Genomic DNA, 24,184 nt, shown 5'->3' with positions numbered 1-24,184 from the left:
TGTGATGGGGCATGTTGGGGGTTTATTTTGTGCCTTGTGGGGTCAGCGTGTGCTTGCAGCTTCCTCAGGGAGCAATGAAGGGGCTGGGGGAGGCCTTCCCCCTCCCCAGGCCCCGTGGAGCCCACCAGAAGACCCCTGTCAGGCAGGATTCCTCAGAGGGCTCAGAAAAGGGCTGGCAGCCCCATAGCATAAGCCTCAATGTTCCCACCCCCAGCCTAGGAAATGGCACCGATGACCTTCCAGCTTCCCATCTGGGAGTCCCAGAGCCAGGGCTTCAGAGCAAGCCTGAGAGGGTGCAGGCTCTGCACGGGCCCCTGGAAACAGTTCCTGGGTCCCGTCCTGCAGATTTACTGAGCAACGGCTTTGTGCCCTGGCGTTTTCGGTGCTCCTTTCCATTCTCTTTAGATTCATAGTTCAGCTGTCTTTGGAATCTGATGTACTTGATGAGGAAGAGGGAGAAGAGGCTCCCTTCCCGTGGAGCGGGGACCTTAGTGAGCCCCCAGCCCTGGTTCTCGGGGAGCTTCTGCCAGGAGCAGCAGAGCCCAGGGTGCCGTTGCCATGGGACCCATCTGTCAGCACACAGGGGACACTTGGATGGCTGGGTGGCCCCTCTGCATACCCGGGGCTGGCCTGGTTCTTTGGAAAGGCTCACCCTAGGGCTGGGGGACACTGGGGGATACTCTGATGGGGACAGAGTACCTCATAGGTATGACCCGCCATGAGCAGCAGAAATGAGCGAGGGGCAGTCTCGGGGCTCAACGGCCCCCGAGGCCCAGGTTGAGGTGGACTTTGGAGCTTGGGACTGCAGGGTCCCCAGGATAGCAGTCAGAGATCTGGGTGCAGGCTCTGCCAGGGTGGTCTTCCCAGGAAGCCCACAGCCCCTCAGTTGGAGGGGCTCCTCGGGTCACATTTAGTGCCGGGACACCAGACTCTCCGCCCAAAGCCTCGAGATCTCCCAGGCCCCCAAGGGCCCTTCCCGGGCCATTCTGAGGGTTGCTCGCCAGGCCTGGACGAGGCCGGGGGCCATCCTCCAGCCGTAGGGCGGGGCTCCCTAGCTCCCGGCCTGGTCAGGAACCGCCCAGGGCAGGATGGAGGGCGCTGCTTTGCACTTTATAAGCTTCATGTATGCTTTTCAACTATTCGGGCCTACGGTGTGCGAGACGCGATTTATCTAGGGCTGCAGGGGCAGACGTTGCGCGAGCCCTCCGCGAGCCCAGCCAGTCACTACCCGCTCCCCCGATCTGGCGCGCGCGTGCGCCCGATGACGTCGCCCCACCGCCAGGCGCACGTCGTTCCCCAGCCTCCCGCCAGGGGGCGCCGCCGCGGCCAGCTCGCCGCCAACGGCGCCTGCGCTCTCCCGGGGCCTCAATTCTGTCTCCACGGCCTTCCGGGCCTGGCGGTTTCTACTACCGCCCACCAGATAGTGCTTCCGGTGTGGAGGTCACGGACAAGATGGTGCCCCCGGTGCAGGTCTCTCCGCTTATCAAGGTGAACGAGGCTTTCGTAGCGGCCGTCCGGTGCTCGATTTCGCCTGGCCCCGCACATGTGCGACCCCGTGGAGCCCGGATCCCTGGCCCGCCCCCAGGGCCCCCTTCCCCCGGGTGCGACCCCCTCCCCGGCTCCATTCCGTCCCCGTCCCTGCGGGTGCGACCCCCTCCCCGGCTCCATTCCGTCCCCGTCCCCGCGGGTGCGACCCCCTCCCCGGCTCCATTCCGTCTCCGTCCCCGCGGGTGCGAACCGCTCCCCCTCCGCGCCCGCTACTTGTAACCCGCGGACCGAGAAACCCCCGCCCAGGTCCTGCCTCCACCGTCTGATCGCCTTTCCTGCAGCTCTGCCGCTACTCGGCCCTGTTCCTCGGCGTGACCTACGGAGCCAAGCGCTACAGTGAGTGACCGACCGCGGGCGCCGCTGACCCCACCGACAGGGCAGTGTTGGGGCTTTTTAAGCCCGCCTAGGGTTTCTCAGTGCCTCTAGTCAACCCCTGCGAGATAAACTCACCGAGGGCAGTAGAGAGGCAGGGTGGGAGGCGCCAGACCCAGAAACCTGACCAGCTTGACCCCTGAGCGGGGCTAGGACGGGAGTGTAGGTCGATTTGGGATCAGCTCAGGTGGCCAGGACCCAGAGTACATGCTGATGCTGGGCACCATCCTGCAGACCGGAAAGTGAGTGGTTCTTGTTGAAAACTGGTGCTGGTGGGGGTGTTATCTGAGTGTAGCTGTTTGACAGCCAGGCAGCTCCTTATCACAAAGGGCCTGGGGAGGAAATGTGTGGCAGGTGGCAGGTGCCTGGGAAGGCATCGGGGGCCCTGTAACTGCCTTCTGGGTTGGACGCTTTGTAGGGGTGAAGGTCAGGCCCTTCACTTGACGTAAACAAGAGTGGTCAGCAGGTGTGCCTCGAGCGCTGTGCATGTGGGCTGAAGTCTAATGCAGGGTCCCAGTGAAGAAGTTATTTGAAAGCACGTCCCCACCCCCTGCTTTCCTTAAACAGGTTACCTGCAACCTCTGGCGGAAGAGGACAGAAGGGTAGCAGCTGAGGAGAAAAAGAAGCAGGATGAGCTGAAACGGATCGAGAGAGAATTGGCGGAAGGTACTTGTGTCACAGTCTTACAGATTGTATGAAGCAAACTGCTGCTGCAAGCGAGGCCCGCTGGGGAGCGGACGGGCCGCCTCCCGTGGGCCCTCTGATGGGGGGGGAGGTGGAGCGGTGTCCTGGGTATTGGGGGACACGGTAACTAACACCTTGCCTTTGGTGAGGCCGAGGCCCCTAGACTTGGAGATTAACTGTCTGGAAACATAAATGTCTGTGCCGCCTTCAGAGAGGCCAGAGGACCAGAACTAGGCACACTCCTCCCTCCCGTGTCCTGGGAGGTCCCCACCGGAATGTCAGGAGTGAGGAAGGTCAAGGGCAGGAAAGAGCAGAGAATGGTCGGGCTCCCCTGGAATGAGATACCGGAGTCTTTAACAGTGAAGAGTTTAAGTGGTCCTTCTGGGTTGCCTGAGCGTGCAGTGACATGCGTGTTTTCTGTCCAACCTTTCAGCCCGGGACGACAGCATACTGAAGTGAGCCTGCTTCTGTTGAGTGGTGTGGACAATAAAGCTTTCTGTTGTGCCTGATGCTCTCCTTACTGTCCCCAGTTGTCTGATTTCTGGACTTGGGCTCAGGAGTTGTGCTTTGTCTCCTTGGGTTTATGCAGGGTGTGGTGGGGGTTTCAGAACTAATGGTGCACCACAGACCCAGGATGTCTGTGTACAGGGCAGGAAGCACAGAAGCTCTGCCCTGTTCCCGGGGTGCCCAGGTGAGGAGCCCGACGGCTGCAGTTTGTAGCAGAGACGTAGCCAGCATGGTGTTGTGGGCGCTGCCTGATCCTTCCCGCCCGGCCCTGGCCCAGACCCTTGGACAGGCGCTGGGCATGTTGGGGTGGGGCTTGGCTGTCACCTTCCCTTGACCCCGGAGGTGCTTGGCTCCCCGAGGACCTGCTGGGGCACCGTTGGCTGTCAGGAGGCTTGGGCCCAGACGCCTGAGCAGCCAGCCGCGTTCTGCCCCTGCTGGCTGCCCGCCCAATCCCCACAGCCTGGTGGTGGAATGTTGCTCTCCCAACCATTTGCCTTGAGCCCGTTTCCTAGGCTTTGATCATATTGGTTTGTGACACAAAAGTAGAAAGAAAATACAGCAGCAGATGAGCCCTTGAAAGCCCTGCTGGCTCAGGTGAGGGCTGAGTGAGCCCACCCAGGTCCTAGAGGATCCCCTGGAGAACCCAGTCAAGAGTGGTTGGCTGGCACTGAGCCCCTGTGGGAACCTGAAAGAGTCCCTGGGCTCAGTCACAGGCCCGAGTGGCCAGGTGCCACTGCTGACATGCAAAGAACTTCTGGGAGCAGAGGGCCATATGGGGCATGTCCATCCCCACAGGAGATCTTGGGGAGGGTCTTGGTGGCAACTGATGTGGCCTTAAGAAACCAGCCTGAGGGAAGTCGGGGGGTCCAGCACAAGTGTCCGGAACAAATGCTGTGGGGCTCACTAGTTAAAACTCCTTAATTTCTACAGGTAATAGTGCCTACCTCGTGTGAGACCTGTGTCTTCTGGTTTGGGTCTGTCTCTTCCCAGCTCACAGTTAGTCACCGGAAGTGTGGTTGCTGCTGAGAGGGAAGCCTCAGTGGGGAGGAAGGCCCTGGGCAGCCACAGGTGTGGGCAGGAGGGCCACCCTGGCCTCCGGGTCCACTGAGAGCAATTCCGTACCGTGTCTATAACAGACTATTTTCTGCACACGTCACGTCTGGTAGCTCTACTCACGGCCCTGACCTTTTGGCAGACTTTTCTGATGGGTCTTAAAATGACACACCACCCACCATAATTTCTGCCATATAAGAGAAGGCAACTTGTTTCCTTTTCATTTTATTCTAAATTTCTGGTCATGTGTTTTTCCTAAGTCAGATGAGAGATAGCATCTATATGTACATCACGTGTGCAGTTGTGCATTCTGTCCCCTAGTGCCTGCAGACACGGCTCACAGGTGCTTCTCGAGGTCTCTGTGTCCAGAAGGTGGGTGAGTGTAAGGTTATCTGTTCATTTGTAGTTGGCTTCAGTTAATAAAAACAAACCTTAAAATTTCAAACTAGCCAAAATTCTCTTCAATCATTTTCTTGGGTGTCCTAACCTCTTGCACCAAATGGTTAGAGGCCGAGTCCCAGTGGGCGTGTGGTGGGAGGGAACCTTCCCTCTGGAGGCTCACAGGATGGAGCAGGTTGAAGACTTGGGTGCTGGGCCACCATTGCAAATTTCTGTGCCCCCTGCAAAAGACGACACGACTGCGTGAGAGCTGTATGCCCACCACCCTTCCCCCGGGCTCTGGGTGTCCTGCCCAACCTGCAGGAGGAAGGGTGGAGTGCAAAGTCTGGTTGGCCCAAGTCCATTAGCCACTAGGGCTCAGCTGCTCCTCAGCCCTTGGTGATACTTTAGGTCTCTACCTCCCACAGCCCAGAGGCCCGCTTGCTTACATTGGCTTCCTCCCCGTAGCAGGGAATTGCACAGAAGAGCAACAGTCCCAGGCTCAAGGTGGCCCATCCTGGGCAGGTACCAAGGCAGAAGCCTAGGATCCCTACTCAGGGCTGTGCGGGCTGGTTACAGTGGAGCCGCATTTCCAGCCTTTAGGGTGAGTGGAAATGCTCTGGAGCCCAGCATGGGGGGAAATGTCACCATGCCAGACACGGCTCGCTTCGATTCTTTGCCCTTTTCCTGCCCTCCCAGCTGTCTGCCTTTTTAGTCTGCTGTTCTGTTTCTGAGGGAGGCATGGCAGTATGGATGTGTTTCCTTTGTTACTTAGGAGGAAACTGCAGCTTGACATTGACCCCGAGAAGCGTTGAGGGTTCGTGGCATTTCAGCGTGCTTTCCCTACTTGAAGCCTGTTACTTTCTTAGAGGAAAGCAGTTCCCTGGCCAGGAACAAGGGGAAATCCTTCTGTCCAGGCTGTCAGCACGGTGACCCAGCAGGCTTGTTCCCCGGGCCTCCCCCCACAGCACCTCTGCTGTGAGGAAGCGAGTGAACCAGCCGCAGGCCTGAAACCTGCCTCCCCCCAGATGTAGCCCTTGTTCGGTCCTCCGGCTCGTCACCGCGGTACTCTGCCCTCGGAGGGCTGCCTCCCACTAGGCTCCAGTGGCAGGGGCAGAGGCCGGAAAAAGCCACACCTTTCTTGGCCGTGGTCCTCTCCTCTTCCTGCTGCGCCAGGGCCTTCACCTTCGCCTCGTACGCATCGGCCAGGGCCTTCCACTCCCTCCTGTTGTTCTGCAGCCGTTCGAACATGGGCAGGATCTCCTCGTGAAAACGGGAAAACTCCTGGAAAGGGAACCGAGAGGTTCCTGACTGAAGACACCTCCCAGCTGCCAGGTGGGCTGGGACAGGTGGCTTCCCCATGGCATGGCCCTCACTGGCCCCAGCCGGTCCCCGCCACCTGCCTCACTTGTCCCTGGAAGACCCCGTGAGGGGCCCTGCCTGGGCAGAGGAGGGAAGACCTCCGAGATGCCAGTTTCCCAGCAAAGCCCTGGAAAGGGAGGAGGGGAGTGGGGTTTGTGTTCTTAAGGTTAGAACGGGAGCTGTGGGATGTGGATGCTTATGACACAGGACTTAGTGGGGTGAGGACCCCAATAGAATAGGAAGTGTTAACTGCAGAAGGGGAGACCCTGGCAGGGGCAGGGGGCTCAGGCAGACCTGCAGGTGCTATGGCGCCCCGCCGACCCCGTCTCACACATCATGCATCCCACAATGCTCACACACATCACTCCGTGCACGGATCACACATACACAGGCACGTGTGAACACGCATGGACACTCAGGCAGTGGGGGGAGTGCACCAATGGGCACCACCTTTGGGACTGGGGTGCACATCCTGGCCCCACCTTCCTCCAGCACCGACATTCCCGCAGCTGGTATTTCAGCAATGGAGCGAGGGTGGCATGGGGGCTGTGCTGGGGTGCAACTAGTGCAGTCAGGGATGACTTCATTCAGATCCAAACAACCTCCTTGGGTGCACTGTCTGCCCCGCAGCCCGAAAGCAGGCAGTGAGCGGGGCATCCCTGGAGAGGGGCGCTGCAGTCAGACCCCTCACTGCCTGGCCAGCCCCTGAGCTGCAATGTCACGTTGCCTCCGGCCATGGGACCTACTTGTTAGCCATATGACATGTTTGCTGGTGAAGTGTCCCCAGCTGAGACAGGTGGCCCCTCCCGGTACTCCCAGGGTTCACAGACACTGAACAAATGGGCCCATGACAAACACTGGTCAGTACACGAAAAAACGTGCAGGTCAGGCTGGGGTGCCCTAGATTGGGCTTGGGGAAGGGAACCTTGAGGTGAGACCTAGAGGTGAATGGGAGGGCATTCCAGGAGGCAGGAAGGCCCGTGGGAAAGCACAGGGCACCTCTGAGGAACTGGCTGGGTGAAGGGGGATGGGAGGGGACTTCACTGGGGGCACAGAGGATTTCAGATTTTTAAGTTCAGATTGAGGAGGATGGGGGCCAGGGAGTTGCTAGGGACTGGGTGACCCCACACCAGCCCCTGCTCCTGAGAACCTAGCCAGGCCCTGCACCACCTTCCTCACCTTGTACACAAATGAGCACACGAAGTCGATGAAGCCAACCTGCAGTTTGGGGAGCTCGGCTGCCTTGTTCCTGTCCATCATGGGCTTGCAGGGGGAGCAGAGGCATGGTGAGCACAGGGTACTGACATCGGAGCCCCACGACTCACTCAGCCCTGCTCCAGTCTGGCTGGGTGTGTTCACAGAATGCTGACGGCACGAAGGTGGAGCCCCTGGCCCTGGGGCCCAGTCTGCCTGGGTGGATGCTGGCCCTTGGATGGGGAACGTCAGGCCCCGGTTTCGGAGCAGCCGGGTTAGCACCAACCCATTCCCTGAGTCCCTTCCTCCAGCTCCCCAGGGGCTAGCCATTGAGCGACCCAAGACCTGGCTTTCAGACCCTGTGGGGCAAACTTCACATGCACTTGGACGGGCTGTCCCTGGTGTCTGGAGGTCTGGAGCCCTGAGCCTTATCTTCAGCTACCACTGTGCAGACTTGATGGCCAGGGTGGGCCACGCAGGACCCTAGAGGCCCGGCCCACAGGGAACAATCCAGCTGCCTGTCCATCCCCCAAAAGACTTTGCTGGCACCCTTCCAAGGCACCCTTTCCTGGAGTCTGTAACTGGCCCCAAAGCCTCCTCAGGCATGTGCAGACAGATGTTCACTGGCTGGAGCTGACTTGTGAGGGAAACCCTCTTAACATCTCTTCTACATGTTGTTGGACAACACTACGCTGTCCTGTCCCCTTGGCTGCATGCAGGTGCCATTACGGCCCAGCAGCTTATTCCTGACCCCACATTGCCGACCCGAAGACCCAAGCATCATCCGTCTACCGTGGGGTGGGCTCCTGGTCTCCCCCGGCTCTTCTTCAGGCCTGGCACCCTCCCTACGGGCACCCTTCCTGGAGCAGCTCGTGCCCAGCTGCGCGTCACTGCAGAGCTGCTGGACCCATGAAAGCTCTTGATTATGAGCCACAGCCTGCGAGTTTCCGTGACGACCTTCCACCTCTGCATGGGCACACAGCTTTACCCAAACCTGTATTTTCCACACCTTTACCCAGATCCTGAGCTCATCTCCCACGACCTCACAAAGTGAGATTAGGCCCCTGGACCCCAGAACTCCTGGGGATCTCCTATATGCATAGAGCCAAGCCTGAGGCTCCAAGGGAGTAGAATATTCTGGAAGCAACACTTACAATGGGCTGCTGATCCAGAACTGTTCTTTCCAAGTCACCTTGTTCCCAGAACTCAGCTGCCACCAGCAAAGCCACCTGGGGTCACACAAAAGGCAGTCACCCAGTGGAGCTCAGCACTTGGCCAGAAATTGTCCTGAGAATCTGCCCCCAGGCTCTGTGCCCGCAGACTTCTCTGCCCCAGGCCTGGGGCCCCCACTACTCAGGCCGGCCTGGCCCTGGAGCAGGGCAGGAGCCCCCCTTGCTACATGCAGACACATGGGTCTGTCCCTCATCTCAGCCCTCCACCCCGTGTAACCCCAGGAAGTGCTGGCAGGTCGGGCCCCGCATGACCGCTGACCTTGCTCTGGACCTCCCAGGGCTTGGTGATAGCAGACAGGTCACAGGCCGTCATCATCATGGCCCTGCAGGTGGGTGGGGCTCCAGGCACGCCCATCTGGCCTCCCTCCCGCCCCAGCACCCCAGTGCTCTCCTGTCCCCAAGGCCCGGAGACCCCAAGGCACAGGCCAAGCCTGTCCTTCCAGTGGGGCTGGTCTTCCTGCGGACCCCCTAGCAGGCCCCTGCCGCCCCCCACAGCACTAACTAAAGTGACTAAGTATCTCTGCCACATTTGTGGGGGAGGCAGGCCCAGGGGGGACAGCAGTTCATGCAGATGAAGGAACGGAGGCTCAAGTGAGCAGATTACTGCCAAAGTCACAAACTGGAAGTGGCCCCTCCGACCCCTAAACCCACACTGTCTTTCTGAAAATGAGAAGCAAGTACGATGGAGGCATCCAAGCTGCCGGATGGGCTGCCTCGCCCAGCGCATCAGTGACCCCGGGCCTCCTGCTCTCGCGGGCAGGTTTCAGGGTCACCCTGGGGACCAGGGGGGGCCATGCCAGCTCACATGACGATCTCCTTCCGCGTGGTCTCCAGGGACAGGAACTCCACCCAGCTCCTCCTGTCCCCGTAGTTCTTAGACTCGTCCACAATCTTCTGGAACATGGTCCTCTTCCTGAACCCCAAGAACAGGGGGTGGGTCGGCCCCCAGCCCCTCACCCCGCGGTGTCCTCCCTGATCTGACCCCCTCCGGGAGGGGAGCCCGCAGCGTGGCTGCGTCTGCGGGGCCCCGGGCTCCCACCGGCCCCAGTGGGGCCCCCGTGGGCCTCGGCGGTGCCCGCGGGCAGCACCCACTTGAAGTAGAGCGCCAGGTCGGTGGCGATGATGGCGACGTCCATGAGGTGGATGACGTGCTCGTGCTGCCTCCGGTTCAGGTTCTGGTAGATGTTCAGGGTCTGTGGGAGGGGCCGCAGTCGCAGAGCCGCCCTCGCCCCGGCCCCGCGGGCGCTGCAGGCCGGCTTCCTCCCACAGGGCCCGGGCCCTGGGCCCGCCCTACCCGCCCGTGGGGACATTTGCAAACGCGAATCGATCCTGCCGCCGGCGCAGGGCCCCGGGCCTGGCGCGCGGGTCACAACACCCGCCCGGCGGAGGCGCGGCTCGGACGCGGGTCAGGTGGCTGGAAACACGCGGCCACGCCCTGCCTCGTCCACGAACCTCCTCCGAGAGCAGGAACTTGCCGAACTCCAGGTGGTGCCGCTCCAGAATGGAGGAGCCGTGGAGCTTGGCCAAGGGGTTCTGGGATCTGCGGTGGAGGGTTCATGAGAACCGCCAGAAGCGCGCCGGACGGCCCCCTCGGCGGGCCCAGGGCGCTTACTTCATCTGGTACAGGTTGTTGGTACCGCGGTGGTCGATGTCGTGGCACAGGCCGGCGGTCACCATGGCCAACGCCTCCAGGTCCGTGTAGTAGCTCTTGAGCTTCCCGGTCTGCAGGGAGACGCGCCCTGCAGCCCGGCTGCACCCCGTCCGCCCACCCCAGCCCGGCGTCCCTCCACCCACCCCCCGCGCAGGAGCCGCCCCCACCGCGCTGGCGGAGGAGGCCCCGGGAGCGCGGCCCTCGCACCGTGAGCAGCGTGAACATCGTCTGCGCCACGTTGAAGCCGTGGCGCCAGTTGTGGTAGGTGATTCTCCGGTAGCCTTTGCTCACGGAGAACAGAAAGCGCACCAGGACCTGCGGGGCGAGCGCACACAGCTCTGGGCCGCTCCCGGGCGCGCCCCTCCGCCCTGCCGCCACGCTCCCCTCCCCGCCCTGAGCACCGTCGGGGCCCTGGGGTGGGAGAGGCGCGCGGGCAGCTTGGGGGGCAAGAGCTGAGGCTAAGAACAGCTCCAGCCTTGCCGCGGCCTGGGGCCTTGGTCCTGCGGCTCGACCCAAACCGAGGCCTCTGGGACAGCTTAGAAGACAGGGTCCGTTTTAGGGATGGGCATGCAAACAGTTGGGATGTGTGGGCACCGCGCTTGGGCGACGGAGCAAGAACACGGTGGCTGGAGCCCGGAGGCAGCTGGGGAGCCAGCCTTTTCCTACCGGGCGGTTATCCCCGGGTGACAGAATGTGGGCCAGGGGACCCGCTTACTGCTTCCACTGTGATTTTTAGGGCCGGACCATTATTTGGACATAGATTATTTTACTGTTAATATTTTCTGAATTTTCTTCTTTTGTGTTTTCCTTCAGTACTTAGTAAGATTTCTTTGGGAAGTGCTGGCCAGCTGCCCCTGTTCTGCGGGAGAACTGGGGGAAGAGGGTTCCCTCACTTGGGCCATGGGGCGGCAGGCACTGCCTGAGGAGTGAAGGTGCAAGCAGGGCAGAGGCCACAAAGCCACGGGAGGCGGGAAGGCTGCTCCCTCCTCCTGGGACACCTCCGAGGGGCTCTGTGCTCAAACCCACAGCATGCCCATGCCTTCCCCGCGGCGGACTGGCTGCTGCGGCTGCCTCGCCGCCATTCCGACTCCCGCAATTGCCCTGTGAGGCCCGATGATCGCATTGCCTAGAACTGTTTTTCAAACTCTCCACCCATCCAGTCATCCATCCAGTCATTTTTATTCTAGGCATATTTGCTGCATGTATTTTGCCTGCCTGCATTGTCCATTCTGTAATGAAATGCCTGCCCACAAACTTCCTGCAGGACTTGGGGCCGCTAACCACATCTCTCCTGCCTTATGGGGATCTGGGACCCTGGAATGAGTCCCTATCCCACCTCCTGGTGGGTCTGGGACCTGCAACCGCAACCACCCACCTCTTGGGGGATCTGGAACTTGCGGACCACCCCCAGCTCATAATACATCTGGATGCCGCATTTGACCAGTTCCAGCTCTGTGCACTCCAGGTCAGAGAAGTGGAACTCATAGATGTCAAACTTCTTGGGCCCCGGCAGCACTTCCTTCTGTGGAAGGGGTCATGGGACTGAGAAACAGCCAACCAGCCCTTCACTTGCCCTGTCTCTTTCTCCTTCTCCCAACGACCCTCTATCCAGCCCCAGATGCTGCAGGTGTCCGGTGATACCTGCCCTTCCAGTCCCTCTGGCCTGTAGCCTGGGACACCCACATCCCCTGCTGGTTCAGCCATCTTTCTCCCTTGCCCCCCACCCCCAGGCCCTTCCAGTACCACCTGGGGGGAGGAGCCAGCCTCTGACCAAGATTTCCCCCAGCTCATCCTCCTCACAGTCAGCAGGCTCCTTCCCCAGGTGCTCTTTGGTTGGCTAGGAGAGAAAACAGATGTGATATGAGACAAGGTGACAGCGTCGGCTCCACCCTTCTGACTGTGGACAAGGTGACAGCATCGGCTCCACGTCTTGGACTATGGACAAGGTGACAATGCTGGCTACAACCGTCTGACTGTGGGACAAGGTGACAGCATCGGCTATACCCCTCTGACTGTGGACATGGTGACAGTGCCGTCTACACCCCTCTGACTATGGACAAGGTGACAGCATCGGCTCCACCCCTCTGACTGTGGACATGGTGACAGTGTCAACTACACCTCTCTGTGAACAAGGTGACAGTGCTGGCTACACCCCTCTGACTGTGGACAAGGTGACAGCATTGGCTCCACCCCTCTGACTGTAGACAAGGTGACATCCGGCACAAAGGAATAATGACCCCTTGGGAAGCCCCAGCTGGAGCCTTCAGTCTCCGAGGTAAGTGGTGTGTGTGGGTGGCTCATGTGTCCTGTGTCCCCTGCTCCCCGGGCACTGTGCTGAGCTGTCCATGTGGATGGCTGATGGCTCTGCTCTCCCTGCTCACAGCCAAGGAGACTGGGGTGCAGGGAAGGGACCCTGGTTGTGTTGAGCATGTGGGGCTCCAGGACCAGCGCTGCCACTGGACTGCAGGATGCCCCCTAACTGCTGGGCAAAGAAGGGGCCCAGGACTGGTGGGCATGGTACCAAGATGGCCTGGATCTCATCTTTGTCACATTTCACGTGGTACAGAACCATGTCCTGGGCGATGTCCTTGCGATTCTCCAACTTGTTCATCTTGTCGTAGGTGTCGGCATTCAGCACCGACCAGCCCAGGAACTGCGTGAGGGACTGCAGAGAGCAGTGTCACCCACCCAGGGCACTGTGCATGCCAGGCCCTGCGCCCTGAGTGCAGGCCCCGGGCATGCCACTCCACTGCAGCAAGTGCTAGCGGGGCCTCGGGTGCTCCCAGGAATGGGCCCGCAGCCTTTCCTGTCCCCTCCCTGCCCAGGCCTCATGCTGGGTCAGGGGAAAGCAGATGGTGGGGAGGGATCCCGAGTTGCTGTCTCCCATACCTTCACACGGTGTCACCCTCAGAGCCACACCTGTGACAGGTGTTTACCTCCATGATGACTTCATCCTGCTCATCAAAGGGCTTCCCATCTTTCCTGTTGTAAAACGTTGCAACCCCCACAATCTCCTCTTTCTTGTTGACAATGGGCATGGAGAGGACATTCTTGATGACCCACCCAGAGTCATCCAGAGGCTCTTCCTGCAGGGAGAGGCGTCCAGAGATGACCCTGCTCTGGGTCTGGCCCAGGCTTGTCACCCAGTGAGTGTGAGCCTCATTTCTTCCACTGGGTCGTTGCCCCGTCTGCTCACTCCCCCTGTGCGTACAGCTTTCTGTGGGTTTGTGTTGTGTCTTCTCTCATAGAGAATAGGGTGTTTTCCCACCAAGGTGGCCTCAGGGTCCTGCTCTTAAGACAGCTTGGCTGAATGCTTCACCATGCGTTTTGAAGCTCTTAGTGATTGTGAACAGGGGCCTCACATTCCTAACCTACCAGGCTCTACAAACTACGCAACTGATGCCCAGCCTGTGAAATATGGACACCGTCCAGTTCCTGGTGGAGCCCTGTGAACACAAAGCCCCCCCCAGTCAGCCTGGCCTCAGCCTCCTCCAGAAAGAAGCGGCTCTGGTGACGTGTCCCCAGATGAAAGAGCAAGGACCAGACCTGCAGCCCTGGGCCCAGCCAGCCTGCGGACTCGGACACATGGAATGCACGTTTCTTGTTATTAGCTACTGAGATTTTGAGGTTGTTTCTCAAGCAGCAAAAATCAATTCAGTCCCTCGTTTCTGAACCATAGTATCTTCTTTCCTGAGTACAGTGTACTTTCTATTAGTGAAGACAGATACCTGAAATTTGAACATTTCGTCAGCGGGGGCATTCATAATGTTACAGATCTGAAAAAAGATCAGGAAAACAGTCTTGTCTGTGTCAGCCGGGCAGATACTATGATTCTAAAAGGACCGTCCAACCCCACGAGCTTCTAAGCAGGCCAAGTGAGCATCTGGGAGCTGGCAGAGGCACACAGGTTGGCGGGAAGGGCCGGGCATGGGGGATCTAGAGTGGGCACCAGGCAAGGGGCCCCACAGACTCACAAAGCCACTTTCTGCCACGTAGGTTGGAAGGCCACTGGCCAGGGCCCAGTGGTCAGCTGGGGGTGTGCTGGGGGAGAGAAGCAGATGCTCGGCTGACGGCCATGCACCGAGATTTTGCACAGTGTGTTTATTCCCTTCTCTGAGCTCCAGGTGGGCCGGGAATTATGGACTATGGGGAGGGGAGGCTAGTGGGCTGTGGTGTGCTGGCCAGGACCCAGGGAGGGTGAGAGAGGAGGGGATGCAGTCTGGGGGCATCTCTGGTGGCTCATTCCTCCCTCTCTGCCCATGCTGACACCCCTTGCCCTGTAGGAAACCCCTTCCCTGCTGGGGCCACATGCTTCATGCCAGTCCTCAGAGCTCAGCATAGGTTTTGCTCTGCAGGTCTGGCACTGACCTATGTCCTGGCCTAGCACCTCAGTCCCTGCATGGGATCTGGGTGGGTGGGGTCTCAACAGGCTTCTGGGGTCATGAGGCCACATGCCATGTGGCTGCAGGGCTAGGAGTGACCGGCTGCTGCTCCCCAGTTCTCTGGGTTAGAGCCCTGCCTGCCGAGCTGGCTGGGCGGGTCAGCACGTGGGTGGGGATGCTGGCACAGGGTGCACACGTGGGTGGGGATGCCGGCACAGGGTGCGCACATGGAGTCCGCGCGCCATGGCCGCCGTGCCTCCTTCCTCAGCCCCCACTTGTTTTCTCCCAGATCAGCGCACCAGCCCCTCCCCACCTACCCAGCTGGACCCACAGTGCAGGGTACCCCACGGTGCCAGGGGCCCAGGCTCCCCATGAGCTGGCCAGCGTGGGTGCAGGGCCCTGCCTCTGGTGCACTTACGGGATGACCTTGATGTCTTCCTTGCCATGGAGGATGTAGTCGATGACTTTGTAGAAGAGGATTTCCTGAGACACGGACCACAGCTGTTGTGAGCTGCTCCCCCGGGGAACCCAGGTGCCCTACTCTGACACACATGTGCACACCCACCCACATAGTTGCATATGACTACATATGTGCATGGTGCACACATGCACTTCATATACACACACCCAGGCCCCCACAGACACTCATGGGACACACACTGTGTGCTTTGTCCTGCCCTTGTCCCCACTGTGTCCCACTCAAACCTAACACACCTGGGCCCCAGCTCCTTGCACAGACCCACTCTGCCCTCCCAGGCCTGTGTGCTCTGACACATACTCATGTAACTGTGGCAGGTGTGGTTGCAGCCAACCTCGGACAGGGACTGTTCTATGCATTCAGTGCCCAGAACCCACTGAGCCCTCATAACACCCTGCAAGGAGGCACTGTTGTCACCCCAGTGAGACAGATGGGGAGACTGAGGCACACCAGGGCTGTGTGATGTGTCCTGGTTGGGTGCGTAGTAATGGCGGAGGTATCTCCCACTGTTCACACTGCTGCCACTAGGTACACACCCATGTGCACATGTGCACACACACACATGGACCCATGTCGGGGTTGTTACAAGGATTTAAAGAGGGGGTGGCCGAGAACTGACCAACCAGAACAGCTGTCGTAGTGAGGCTGACCCTGCTCACAGCCTCAGCGGTCACAGAGGCTGACCACACCCCCCACACCCCTCCTCTCCCCAACCCTCTCCACCTGGGTGGGGCTGGGCAGGCTTCCCCCACCGCAGCTGGAGCCTGGGAAACTCAGGTGTGGGCTGTGCCTCTGCCACCAAGACTCACCCGGCCATCGGGTGTGCGTGGGCCTGAGTATGCCTGGGCCTCTCCCATCAGCACGGGCCACACGTCAAAGAATTCCTGGGCGGAGAAGGGAGCGAGTCCGTGCGTCAGCCCACGAGCAGGACGAGGCTGGCCGGAGGCCCACGGGGCGCTGAGGCCTCACCTTCTCCTTGGTCATGTCCAGTAGGCCCACTGAGTATCGGTCACAGTTCAGATAAGCCCGCACAGTGTAGAAGGCCTTGTGGAACTGCCTCTCGACGTCTGTCAGCTCCTCAAACACCTTGTTGGCCGACCACAGCAGCACCTAGTGGGAGCACACCTGTGGACCCCTGGCCTCGCGCACACACACGGAGTCCCCGAGGGACACCGTGATGGCCCCATCACCGCCCAGTGTTTTCCCCGAGAACATGGCTACCTGCCCCCTGATCTACTGGAGGCAGGGCCTCCGGGCTGGCCTCATCCCTGCCACTCACTGCCTGGGGCTGGCCTCCCGCTGGGCCAGCAAGTGAATGGGACCCTGTCCTGAGCTGGAAAGACACGGCCCAGCCAGCCCTCAGTGTCACTACGAAGTCACTGCTTTCTGAATGCCAGGTGCTTCCTTCTGCGGCCTCAGCAAAGCCAGCTTGGAGTAGGGATGCGTTGACCTGCCCCAGGACTTTGCCCCCAGTAGGCCCGGATGTCCAGGCTCAGGCTGGCCCTTGGCGCTCTCCTCCCCACCTGCCTGCCCAGTGCATTTCCATTTCCTTGGCGCCTCCAGGCAGGTCCCTCCAGGCTCCACCACTCGCTGCCTCTGGCATGCGCACTGCACTGCCACTCCGCCCTGACTCCCTTCCTGTCTCCCTCCTGCCAGCCCCTCTCTGAGCCCTCTGCAGGCCCCACCGGCTGGGATGGACTCTGGGAAACCCCCTGCACTGGAGTCCTCTCACCAGGAGGCGACTCACCACCCTACCCTCTCCACCACGGTCCCTGTGACCTGGCCACCTCCTCTCTGCCCATCTCTCCAGCCCACGCTCTGTCCTGTCCTCACAGTCCTCACCCCAGTGCTTTCTCATCCTCGAGTCTCAACCAAAAGCCTCCAGACGGCCAGCCCTGAGCAGCCACCAAACCGCATCAGCCTCCTGGACATACAGCCCTCTCATTGTCCCCACTGGACTGCAAGCCTGTGGGGTCAGAGGAGCAGCTTGGGCAGCCCGCAGGGGCCTTGCAGCTGAGTGGTCAGCATGCCTCTGCCAAAGACAGGAGGCTGAGACAGGTACAGCTTTGGGAGGACTGTGACTCCGGCCCAGCAGCTGCCCCTGGAGGTCTGCACACCCGTGGGCAGGTGGGTCTCTGAGGTACCCGTACCCACTGCACTGTGTCTCCTTTATTGTTCAGCTGGTGGCCCAGTGCCCAGAAATTAAAGCACCAGACTCAGAACTAAGCCCTGTCCCCATGCTTGGTGGGCAGGAGCCCCAGCTCTGTGGCCTTGTGATCTGCTGACTCCCAGACTTCATCCTGCCCCTTGTAAAATGGGGGTAATGATGCTCCACCCCAGGATGCTGGGAGGGTTAAAGGTGGGCCAGGGGTCAGGGTCTCAGAGGAGTGTGTGTGTGCACATGAGTGTGTCAATCACTGTGCATCGCCCCATGACATTCCCCTGCACATGTGCACACTCCACATGGGAAGCCCTGGTTGGGACCAGAACCCACATCAGTGATGACTTGGTGCAGGGAGGCAGGGCTCAGCCATGACGTGCAGGTGTCACTGGTCCTTCAGAGCTTGGGTAAGGGCATGTCCAGCTGCACATCTAAGTTCTGAGCCATCTGAGGACTTCAGTCCCCACAAGAGGGGACTGTGTGAGGAAGAGATGGACTCAGAGAGCTGAGACCTTCCCAGTGAGACAGGGACTGTGGGTGTAGTCAGAGTGGGGTGGGGGCCTCCAGAAAAAGCAAGGCAGGATTTTTGCAGTCAGAGCAATGTAACTACATGCAAGCAAAGCCCCCTACCAAAACTCTGTGTTCAACATTAAGCTCTAGAGTTATTATTCTTCAGTGAGATCAGTTAATATTCCCCAGATAAAGAAGAATAGCACATGTTTTTATTATGCTAATCATTTGTAATCATGTGTAAGATTCACTTAAACACGCTAAAAGGCCCAGGCCTATGCGCTGTCTTTCCTCCTTCAGACCTGGTGAGGTGATTTGCAAACTGGACAACTAATTCAGCCTGCAGGCCCAGCCACAAACAACAGTAAAACGCAAGAAGGATTCCACCGTAAAAATAAGATTGCATTTTAATACCCAGGAAGTTAAGAAGTCGGATTCTTAACTTACTCTTCAGCAAACAGACAGTAACTCAGCCCACCGTGGGGGCTGGGCAGGCGGCCCTGTTTGATCTGCTCCCAGACCAAGACACCGGTATTCCAAGGAGAAATCAGAGCAGGAAGTTCCTTGTGTTAAGTTAATTCTAAATATTCAGGGACCACTTAACAAGTCCACACCCCTAAACCTTTCCTTACGTTCCCCAAAATCCTCAACTACCTATGAAACCCCTAGACAACGCACCACTACGGGCTCTCTTGTCCCCTCCTGGCGTGAGCCAGCAGCTCTGTCCTCTCTCTGTCTCTCTCAATAAAAGCCTCTCCCTGGCTCTCCTACCTCGGGTGTTTGCTAAGGTCATTCTTTGACTCTGCAAACAAGAGCCCCAGCATTACCAGGCTCCCCACCCCACCCTTCCTTTGTCCCCCACACTGTGTCTGTCACCTCTGCCCTTCCCGTGCCTCAGGAGGCCAGGGACAGTCACCAGGGCTGCCCTGCTCTGAAGCAGGTCCTGTCATGGCCCTGAAGATTGTGGGCTCAGTAGGTCAGCCAGGGGTCAGGGCTCAGTAGGTCAGCCAGCCTCGGCCCTTCCCTCCCCCTTAGTATCTCCATTTTCCTTGACTTTTTGAGGCGAGTCTGGGGTACCCAGGGAGCGAGTGGGGAGCCGGCACCCTCAGTGAGGTGGAAGGGTTTTCACATCACATGAACCTGTGTGCTCAGGGCATCCCAGGCCCTCTGCACAGCACCCCCCAATGCCCCTGGCCCCTCGTGGAGCAGCTCTCCTGACTGCTGGCCCTGGAACATCGGGCAGCTTCATCTGAGTGGCTCCTCAGAGCGCTTACTCTTGTCACTTGAGGGGGGTCTTCCCGAACCCCCAGTGTTCTGCCCCTCCCTCCTCTGTGGTGGCCTTGGGCTGTTTCTGTCCTGACTGTACGGATCTGTGTCTCCATGGTGCTCAGCTGGAGGCCTCCTAGACACCCTTTCCCCCTTGCCTGGACCCCATCCTCGGGCCTTCTGAGCACCCCCTACTCTCCGGTTGCTCACCTTCTCCCCAGGGCAGCCTCCCTCTGCCCCCAGCTCCCGACCACAGGGAACGTCGGCCCTGCGGATGCCCTCTGTGTGGCCTGCTGGAGATTAGCAGGCCCGGATCCTCAGGGGGCAGCCTGGGGGCTGCGGATGGGACGTGGACTTCCTAAGCTAGAGCCCAAGGTTCTCATGCAAAACCGCAACTTTAAAAATATTGGAAATGTTACATCAAACAAGGGCGTTGTGAGAGCACGTGACACATGCCCCCTCTTTCAGGGAGTCTTGTGAGTCTCTGGGCCCTGGCCCCTCCCCAGGGATTAGAGACCCCTCCGTGCCCCCACTGTCATCGGCACCACAGTGCCCAGGGCCACTGTGTCCCGTGGACATGGTGGGCGGTGGATAGACAGGAGTGTGTGCTGGATTTAGTGCTCCAGGGCAGATGCTGGGGGTGATGGTGAGGGGCCGCCTGGAGATCTCGGAAATGGGGGCTTGGGGACAGACAGCACAGGGCCTGCACAGCTCCCTGGAAGGGGAAGGCTGCCTGTGAGGCCTGACTTTACATCCATAGCTCTTACTACGGGAGGGAGGTGTCCGGATGCCCCATGGGCGGGGGTCAGACGGGAAGGGGACCCCACTGGGTCCTGGGAGGCTGTGGCTCCCAGGGTTTTTATTTGGTGATGAGCTCCTGAGAGCTGCTGTTGAACCTTCAGGAATTTGGAGAGCCAGTCGTTAAATACAGCCATTGTTAAAGTTAAACAATGTAAGCTTAAAAATTAAGAAAATTATATTAAAACAAAAGTAATAAATATGCAAACTCACCATTTCCCCATTATTTCACAGCTTGCCATTATCCATTCTCTTGAGGTTATTCACGGTGGATAGGAGAGCCACACTATGGCACATCTCTGCCCAACCCTGCGCCCAGTGACATCACTGCGGGTGCTTCGCTGACAGAAAACAGCTGGCACTGCCCTGGGCGGAGGGTGCGCCAGCCTTCCTTGTTGTCTCCTGACCCCTGTTTCCACCGTGCACGTAACGAGAATACGAGGCCAGCAGCTGAGCAGGCGCGCTTTCTACGTGGCCTTCTGACCCTGGAGGCCTCCCGCCCTGTCCTGGGAGGGGTCAGTGCACATCGCTGGTCTTCATGGTGAGCCGGAGGGCCGTGGACGCCTGGACAGCTGGGAAGGTGGGGGAGGCAGAAGTCCAGCGCCAGTGGGGCCCGTCATCCCGCTGGCAGTGCAGCACCGACTGCTGAGCAGCGGTGACCACCGGCTAAAACTGACCGGTCAGCTTGACAGGGAGATTGGAGGGAAATTCCAACATCCTGGGGCCAAACTTTTGGTTTCCTAGGTGTTTCTATTGCCTCTGACCAAAGTGCCCAGATGCTTCCAGAGCCGAGCCCAAGTCCACGGGGAGGGTAATCAGGACTGAACGCAGTTCTTGACTGGGGGGTGAGGGCAGCAGGGTCTGAGGCAGAGCCCTGCCGAGGGGTCATTTGGCACTAGGACCCTGGAGAGTCGCTAAGGTTTTTGCAAGATGGAGCGGGTGAGTGCCTCGCTGAGACCTGCTCTAATTCTCCGTCACCTGTGCTAAACAAGGTGCGGGCATCAGACTTAACTGCATCACGTGGGAGCCTGTCTTTGTTCACTTTGGACTTTTCTTTTCAAAAAGACCTATTAGCTAGAGCCCTGTGCTTTCTGCACATTAGTTAGGCTTCTTAAAAATGCTGTTCAGAGAGTAAGGTCTCAGAAATAGGCTTTTCCTAGGACTAGGTGACATCTTAGTGGACAATCAAAGAACTTAATTGAGATGTGGATGTCCATTGTTGAAGGTCTATGTTAGAACTCCCACTTAGAGTTGTCTATGCACACATGCGGGCTGAGGAGTTAGAAACGATGCATTTCCAGATAGTCTGGGTTTTCTAAGTGTTGGCAATTCATTAGCTGGAATGGTATTTATTGTCTGGTTTAGGACTGGGTAACTAGACAATAGAACAGATACGAGCCATCTACTGTTAGCATTCACTTTCTCCTCTGGGGTGTATGTGTGCTAGAACATGAATGAAACAAACAAACTGTATGGCTTGTTACAAGGAGATGAGTCAATGGACAGGAATTCAGCAGGCAGGACTGGGGAGGAGTACGGGGCCAGCGGCCAGCGTGGGGGACTGGTGTTCAGGGAAGGGGCGTTCTCTCGGCAGAGGAGCCCTGAGGTGCGTGGGAACAGTGCTCCTAGCAGAGGGGCCTGCAAGTGCAATGCCCCTGTGGCAGGGCATATGTGAGGTGGTCTCGTGGGGGTGGGGAGAGCAAGGATGAGGTCAGGGGACAGCAAGGGGGCCCTGAAGGCCACCCAGGGACACGACCTTAGTTTTCAAGTCTGGCTCTGGCTTGTCGGGAGGACTGATGAGGTGCAGAAGGGGAAGCATGCTGAGACGGTGTGCGGGGAGCAGGAAGGGGGGTCAGCTGGGCAGGGGGTGGGTCTCGGCGTGCCACACATAGGGAATTAAAAACCTGGATTCTCCTGAGTTGTGATTTTGCTGAAGGGAACATGTCCCCCTTGGGTGAGACCCTGGGGGAAGTGTGTGTGGTGGGACAAAGCCCAGAAAATGCCCCCAGACTTGCCTTCCCAAGACCTTTACCTGGGGTGTGGGGGTTGGATTTGAATCCTGGCCTGAGGCCACTGTTTTGGAAATGCTGATGGTAAGAACTGGGGAAAGTGTGCTCACAGCAAAAAATTAAGGGGCCTGGCAGAGAGGACACAGCATTCCTCACTCCCAGCCGTGCAGGACCGCTTCCCTGCCCCAGGAAGGTGTGCTAGATCCTGCCCAGGACAGAGGGGCAGGCAGACAGAACACTGAAGAAATAATGGCTGAAAGCCCCCACCCCTGGATTTGATGAAAGACGTGAGTATTAATATCTAAGAAGCTCAATAAACTCCAGTTAAGATGAACTCAAAGACACCCACCCTGAGACGCACCGAATCTGAATCTGACTGCTGAAAGACAAAGCCAGAGAGAATCTGGAATGCAGGCAGAGGGGAGTGACTTGTCACACGCAGGGATGTTCGATAAATTACCCAAAGGCAGTAGGCAGACATATTCAAAATGTCGAAAGACAAAAAACTGTCAACTCCCCTTCAAAACTGAGGGAGAATTTAAGACATTCCCAGATAAAGAAAATCTGAGGGAGTCTGTTATTGCCAGACCAGTCCTGGAAGAAATGCTCCAGGGGTCCTGCAGGCACAGTGAGAGGCACTAGACGGACCCAGACAGACAAGCACAGACCTCAGCAAAGGCAGCCGCAGCCGGTCTTTGAACAGCATGGTCTTAACTGTGCGAGTCCAGTTATGTGGGTTTTTTTCAGTAAATACACTGGAAAGTTTTGGGAGATTTGTAACAATTTGAAAAAGCATTTTCTTTTCTCTAGTTTCCTTTATTATAAGAATAAAATATACATATAACATACAAAATATGTTTAGAGATTGAATTGATTGTGTTATTGGTAAGCCTTCTGGTCAACAGTAGGCTGCTAGTACTTATGTTTTTGGGGAGCTGGGAGATTACACGTGAATCTTCAACTGCATGAGGGATTAGCATCCCTGATCCCCATGTTGTTTAAGGGTCAATAGTGCATGGGGCAATTATATAAACAAGTATTGTAATGATGAAAACTATAAAACACTGCCAAAATAAGTTAACAAAGACATAAATAGACATCCTTGCTTATGAATTGAAAGGCTTAATACTGTTATATTATATATATTCCCCAAAGTGACCTACAGATTTAACGTAATCCTTATCAAAACCTCAATGATGTTTTTGCAGAAATTAAAAAATCCAACCCATAAATCCAAAAAATAGGCAAAGCAATCTAGGAAAGGAGGAACAAAGCTGAAGGACTCATACTTCCTGATTTCAAAACATACTGCAAAGCTTCCTTAATCACAACAGCATGGAACTGGCATAAAGACAGACATACAAACTAACAGAACAGAATGGAGAGCCCAGGGATAAAGCATCTCATGTATGGCCAAATGATTTTCAACAAGGGTGGCAAATCATCTGGTGGGGAACAGACCGTCTTTTCAGCAAATGGTGCTGGGAATACTGGACATCCATATGCACAGGAATTAAATTGGAGCCTTAACTACCACCATATGCAAAAATTAATTCAAAATGGATCAGGGCCTAAAATGCAACACTTAAAACTATAAAACTCTTAGAAGAAAACACAAGACAAAATCTTCCTGACATGGGATTTGGTGATGATTACTTGGAGATGACATCAAAAGCATAGGCAACAAAGAAGAAACAGACAAATTGGACTTCCTGAAAATTAGAAATTTCTGTGCATCAGAGGATGCTATCAATAGAGTGAAAAGGCCACTCATGGAATGGGAGAAAATCTTTGAATATCATATATCTGATAAAGGATTGATATCTAGAATATGCAGAGGACTTCTAAAACTCAACAACAACAAAACAAATCAGATTCAAAATGGGAAAAGGACCTGAATAGACATTCCTCTAAAGGACATATACAAATGGCCAATGAGCACATGAAAAGATGCTCAGCAACACGGATCATTAGTGGGATGCAAAGCAGAACTACAGGGAGATACCACCTCACACCCATTAGAATGGCTAAGATGAAAAAAAACCAAACAAACAGAAAATAACAAGTGTCACTAAGGATGTGGGGAAGTTGGAACCTTTGTGCACTGTTGGTGAAAGGCAAAATGTAAAAGTGTTCACTGTGGTAAAAATGTAAAAGCCTTGGTGGAAAACAGTATGGCAGTTCCTCTAAAAATTAAAAGTAGAATTACACAAGATCCAGCAATTCCACTTCTAGGTATATACTTGAAAGAATTGAAAGTAGGGTGTCAAAGAGATATTTGTACATCCATGTGGGTAGCAGAATTATTCACATTAGCTAAACTGTGGAAGCAATCCAAGTGTCCAGTGATGATGAAAAGATAGCAAAATGTGATCTGTCCATACAGTGGAATATTGTTCTGCCATAAAGGAAGGAAATTCTGACATATGCCACAACGTGGATGAAACTTGAAAACTTTCTGTTAGGTGAAATAAGCCAGTCACGAGAAGATAAGTCATGTGTGATAGCACTTATATGAGGTACTTAGAGTAGCGAAAATCACAGAGACAGAAATTAGAATGGTGGGGGCCAGTGGCTGGGGATCAGGGGAATGGGGAGT

The 24,184-nt window shown here is 57.1% G+C and overlaps 2 protein-coding genes and 2 long non-coding RNA genes across 12 annotated transcripts in view; 3 read left to right on the top strand and 1 right to left on the bottom strand.

Annotated features, from left to right (window-relative positions):
• Positions 1–1,265: 1,265 nt before the first annotated feature.
• Positions 1,266–3,113, top strand: ATP5ME (ATP synthase membrane subunit e). Its single transcript, XM_017667335.3, has 4 exons — positions 1,266–1,488; positions 1,830–1,884; positions 2,488–2,586; positions 3,038–3,113. Exons 1-4 carry the CDS (start codon positions 1,453–1,455, stop codon positions 3,061–3,063), a joined length of 216 nt encoding a protein of 71 aa, XP_017522824.1. The 5' UTR covers positions 1,266–1,452; the 3' UTR covers positions 3,064–3,113.
• Positions 3,114–3,254: 141 nt separating this feature from the next.
• Positions 3,255–24,184, bottom strand: part of PDE6B (phosphodiesterase 6B) — a 33,338-nt gene continuing 12,408 nt past the window's right edge. The window contains exons 4-22 of one of the 6 annotated variants that reach the window (XM_036991296.2): positions 15,811–15,951; positions 15,651–15,725; positions 14,782–14,846; positions 13,956–14,022; positions 13,710–13,757; positions 12,918–13,067; positions 12,503–12,646; positions 11,753–11,818; positions 11,357–11,503; positions 10,189–10,296; positions 9,943–10,052; positions 9,783–9,870; positions 9,423–9,523; positions 9,136–9,243; positions 8,590–8,653; positions 8,253–8,327; positions 7,084–7,167; positions 5,679–5,826; positions 3,255–4,784 (exon numbers count right to left, since the gene is read on the bottom strand). In XM_036991296.2, coding sequence (XP_036847191.1) covers positions 4,723–4,784; positions 5,679–5,826; positions 7,084–7,167; positions 8,253–8,327; positions 8,590–8,653; positions 9,136–9,243; positions 9,423–9,523; positions 9,783–9,870; positions 9,943–10,052; positions 10,189–10,296; positions 11,357–11,503; positions 11,753–11,818; positions 12,503–12,646; positions 12,918–13,067; positions 13,710–13,757; positions 13,956–14,022; positions 14,782–14,846; positions 15,651–15,725; positions 15,811–15,951 — 1,851 coding nt within the window. In that variant the 3' untranslated portion in view covers positions 3,255–4,722. The other 5 variants (XM_073237882.1, XR_012131847.1, XM_073237883.1 and 2 more) reach the window with 5 other exon arrangements.
• Positions 9,827–13,655, top strand: LOC118967080 (uncharacterized). 4 transcript variants are annotated; one of them, XR_012131849.1, is made up of 3 exons: positions 9,827–10,022; positions 11,246–12,256; positions 12,603–13,655. It is a non-coding gene; the product is annotated as an uncharacterized lncRNA (long non-coding RNA). The 4 variants fall into 4 exon arrangements; XR_005053882.2 differs by having other exon boundaries at positions 10,795–12,256; XR_005053880.2 differs by lacking the exon at positions 9,827–10,022 and adding an exon at positions 10,111–10,242 and having other exon boundaries at positions 10,795–12,256.
• On the top strand, positions 13,733–14,065 carry LOC140849673 (uncharacterized). Its single transcript, XR_012131850.1, has 2 exons — positions 13,733–13,888; positions 13,978–14,065. It is a non-coding gene; the product is annotated as an uncharacterized lncRNA (long non-coding RNA).

This window comes from Manis javanica, chromosome 5, assembly GCF_040802235.1.
Source record: "Manis javanica isolate MJ-LG chromosome 5, MJ_LKY, whole genome shotgun sequence".
In the NCBI taxonomy this organism is placed as follows: Eukaryota; Metazoa; Chordata; class Mammalia; order Pholidota; family Manidae; genus Manis; species Manis javanica.
Note: the sequence above shows the minus strand (reverse complement) of the source record. Positions and strands in the feature narration are given on the sequence as shown.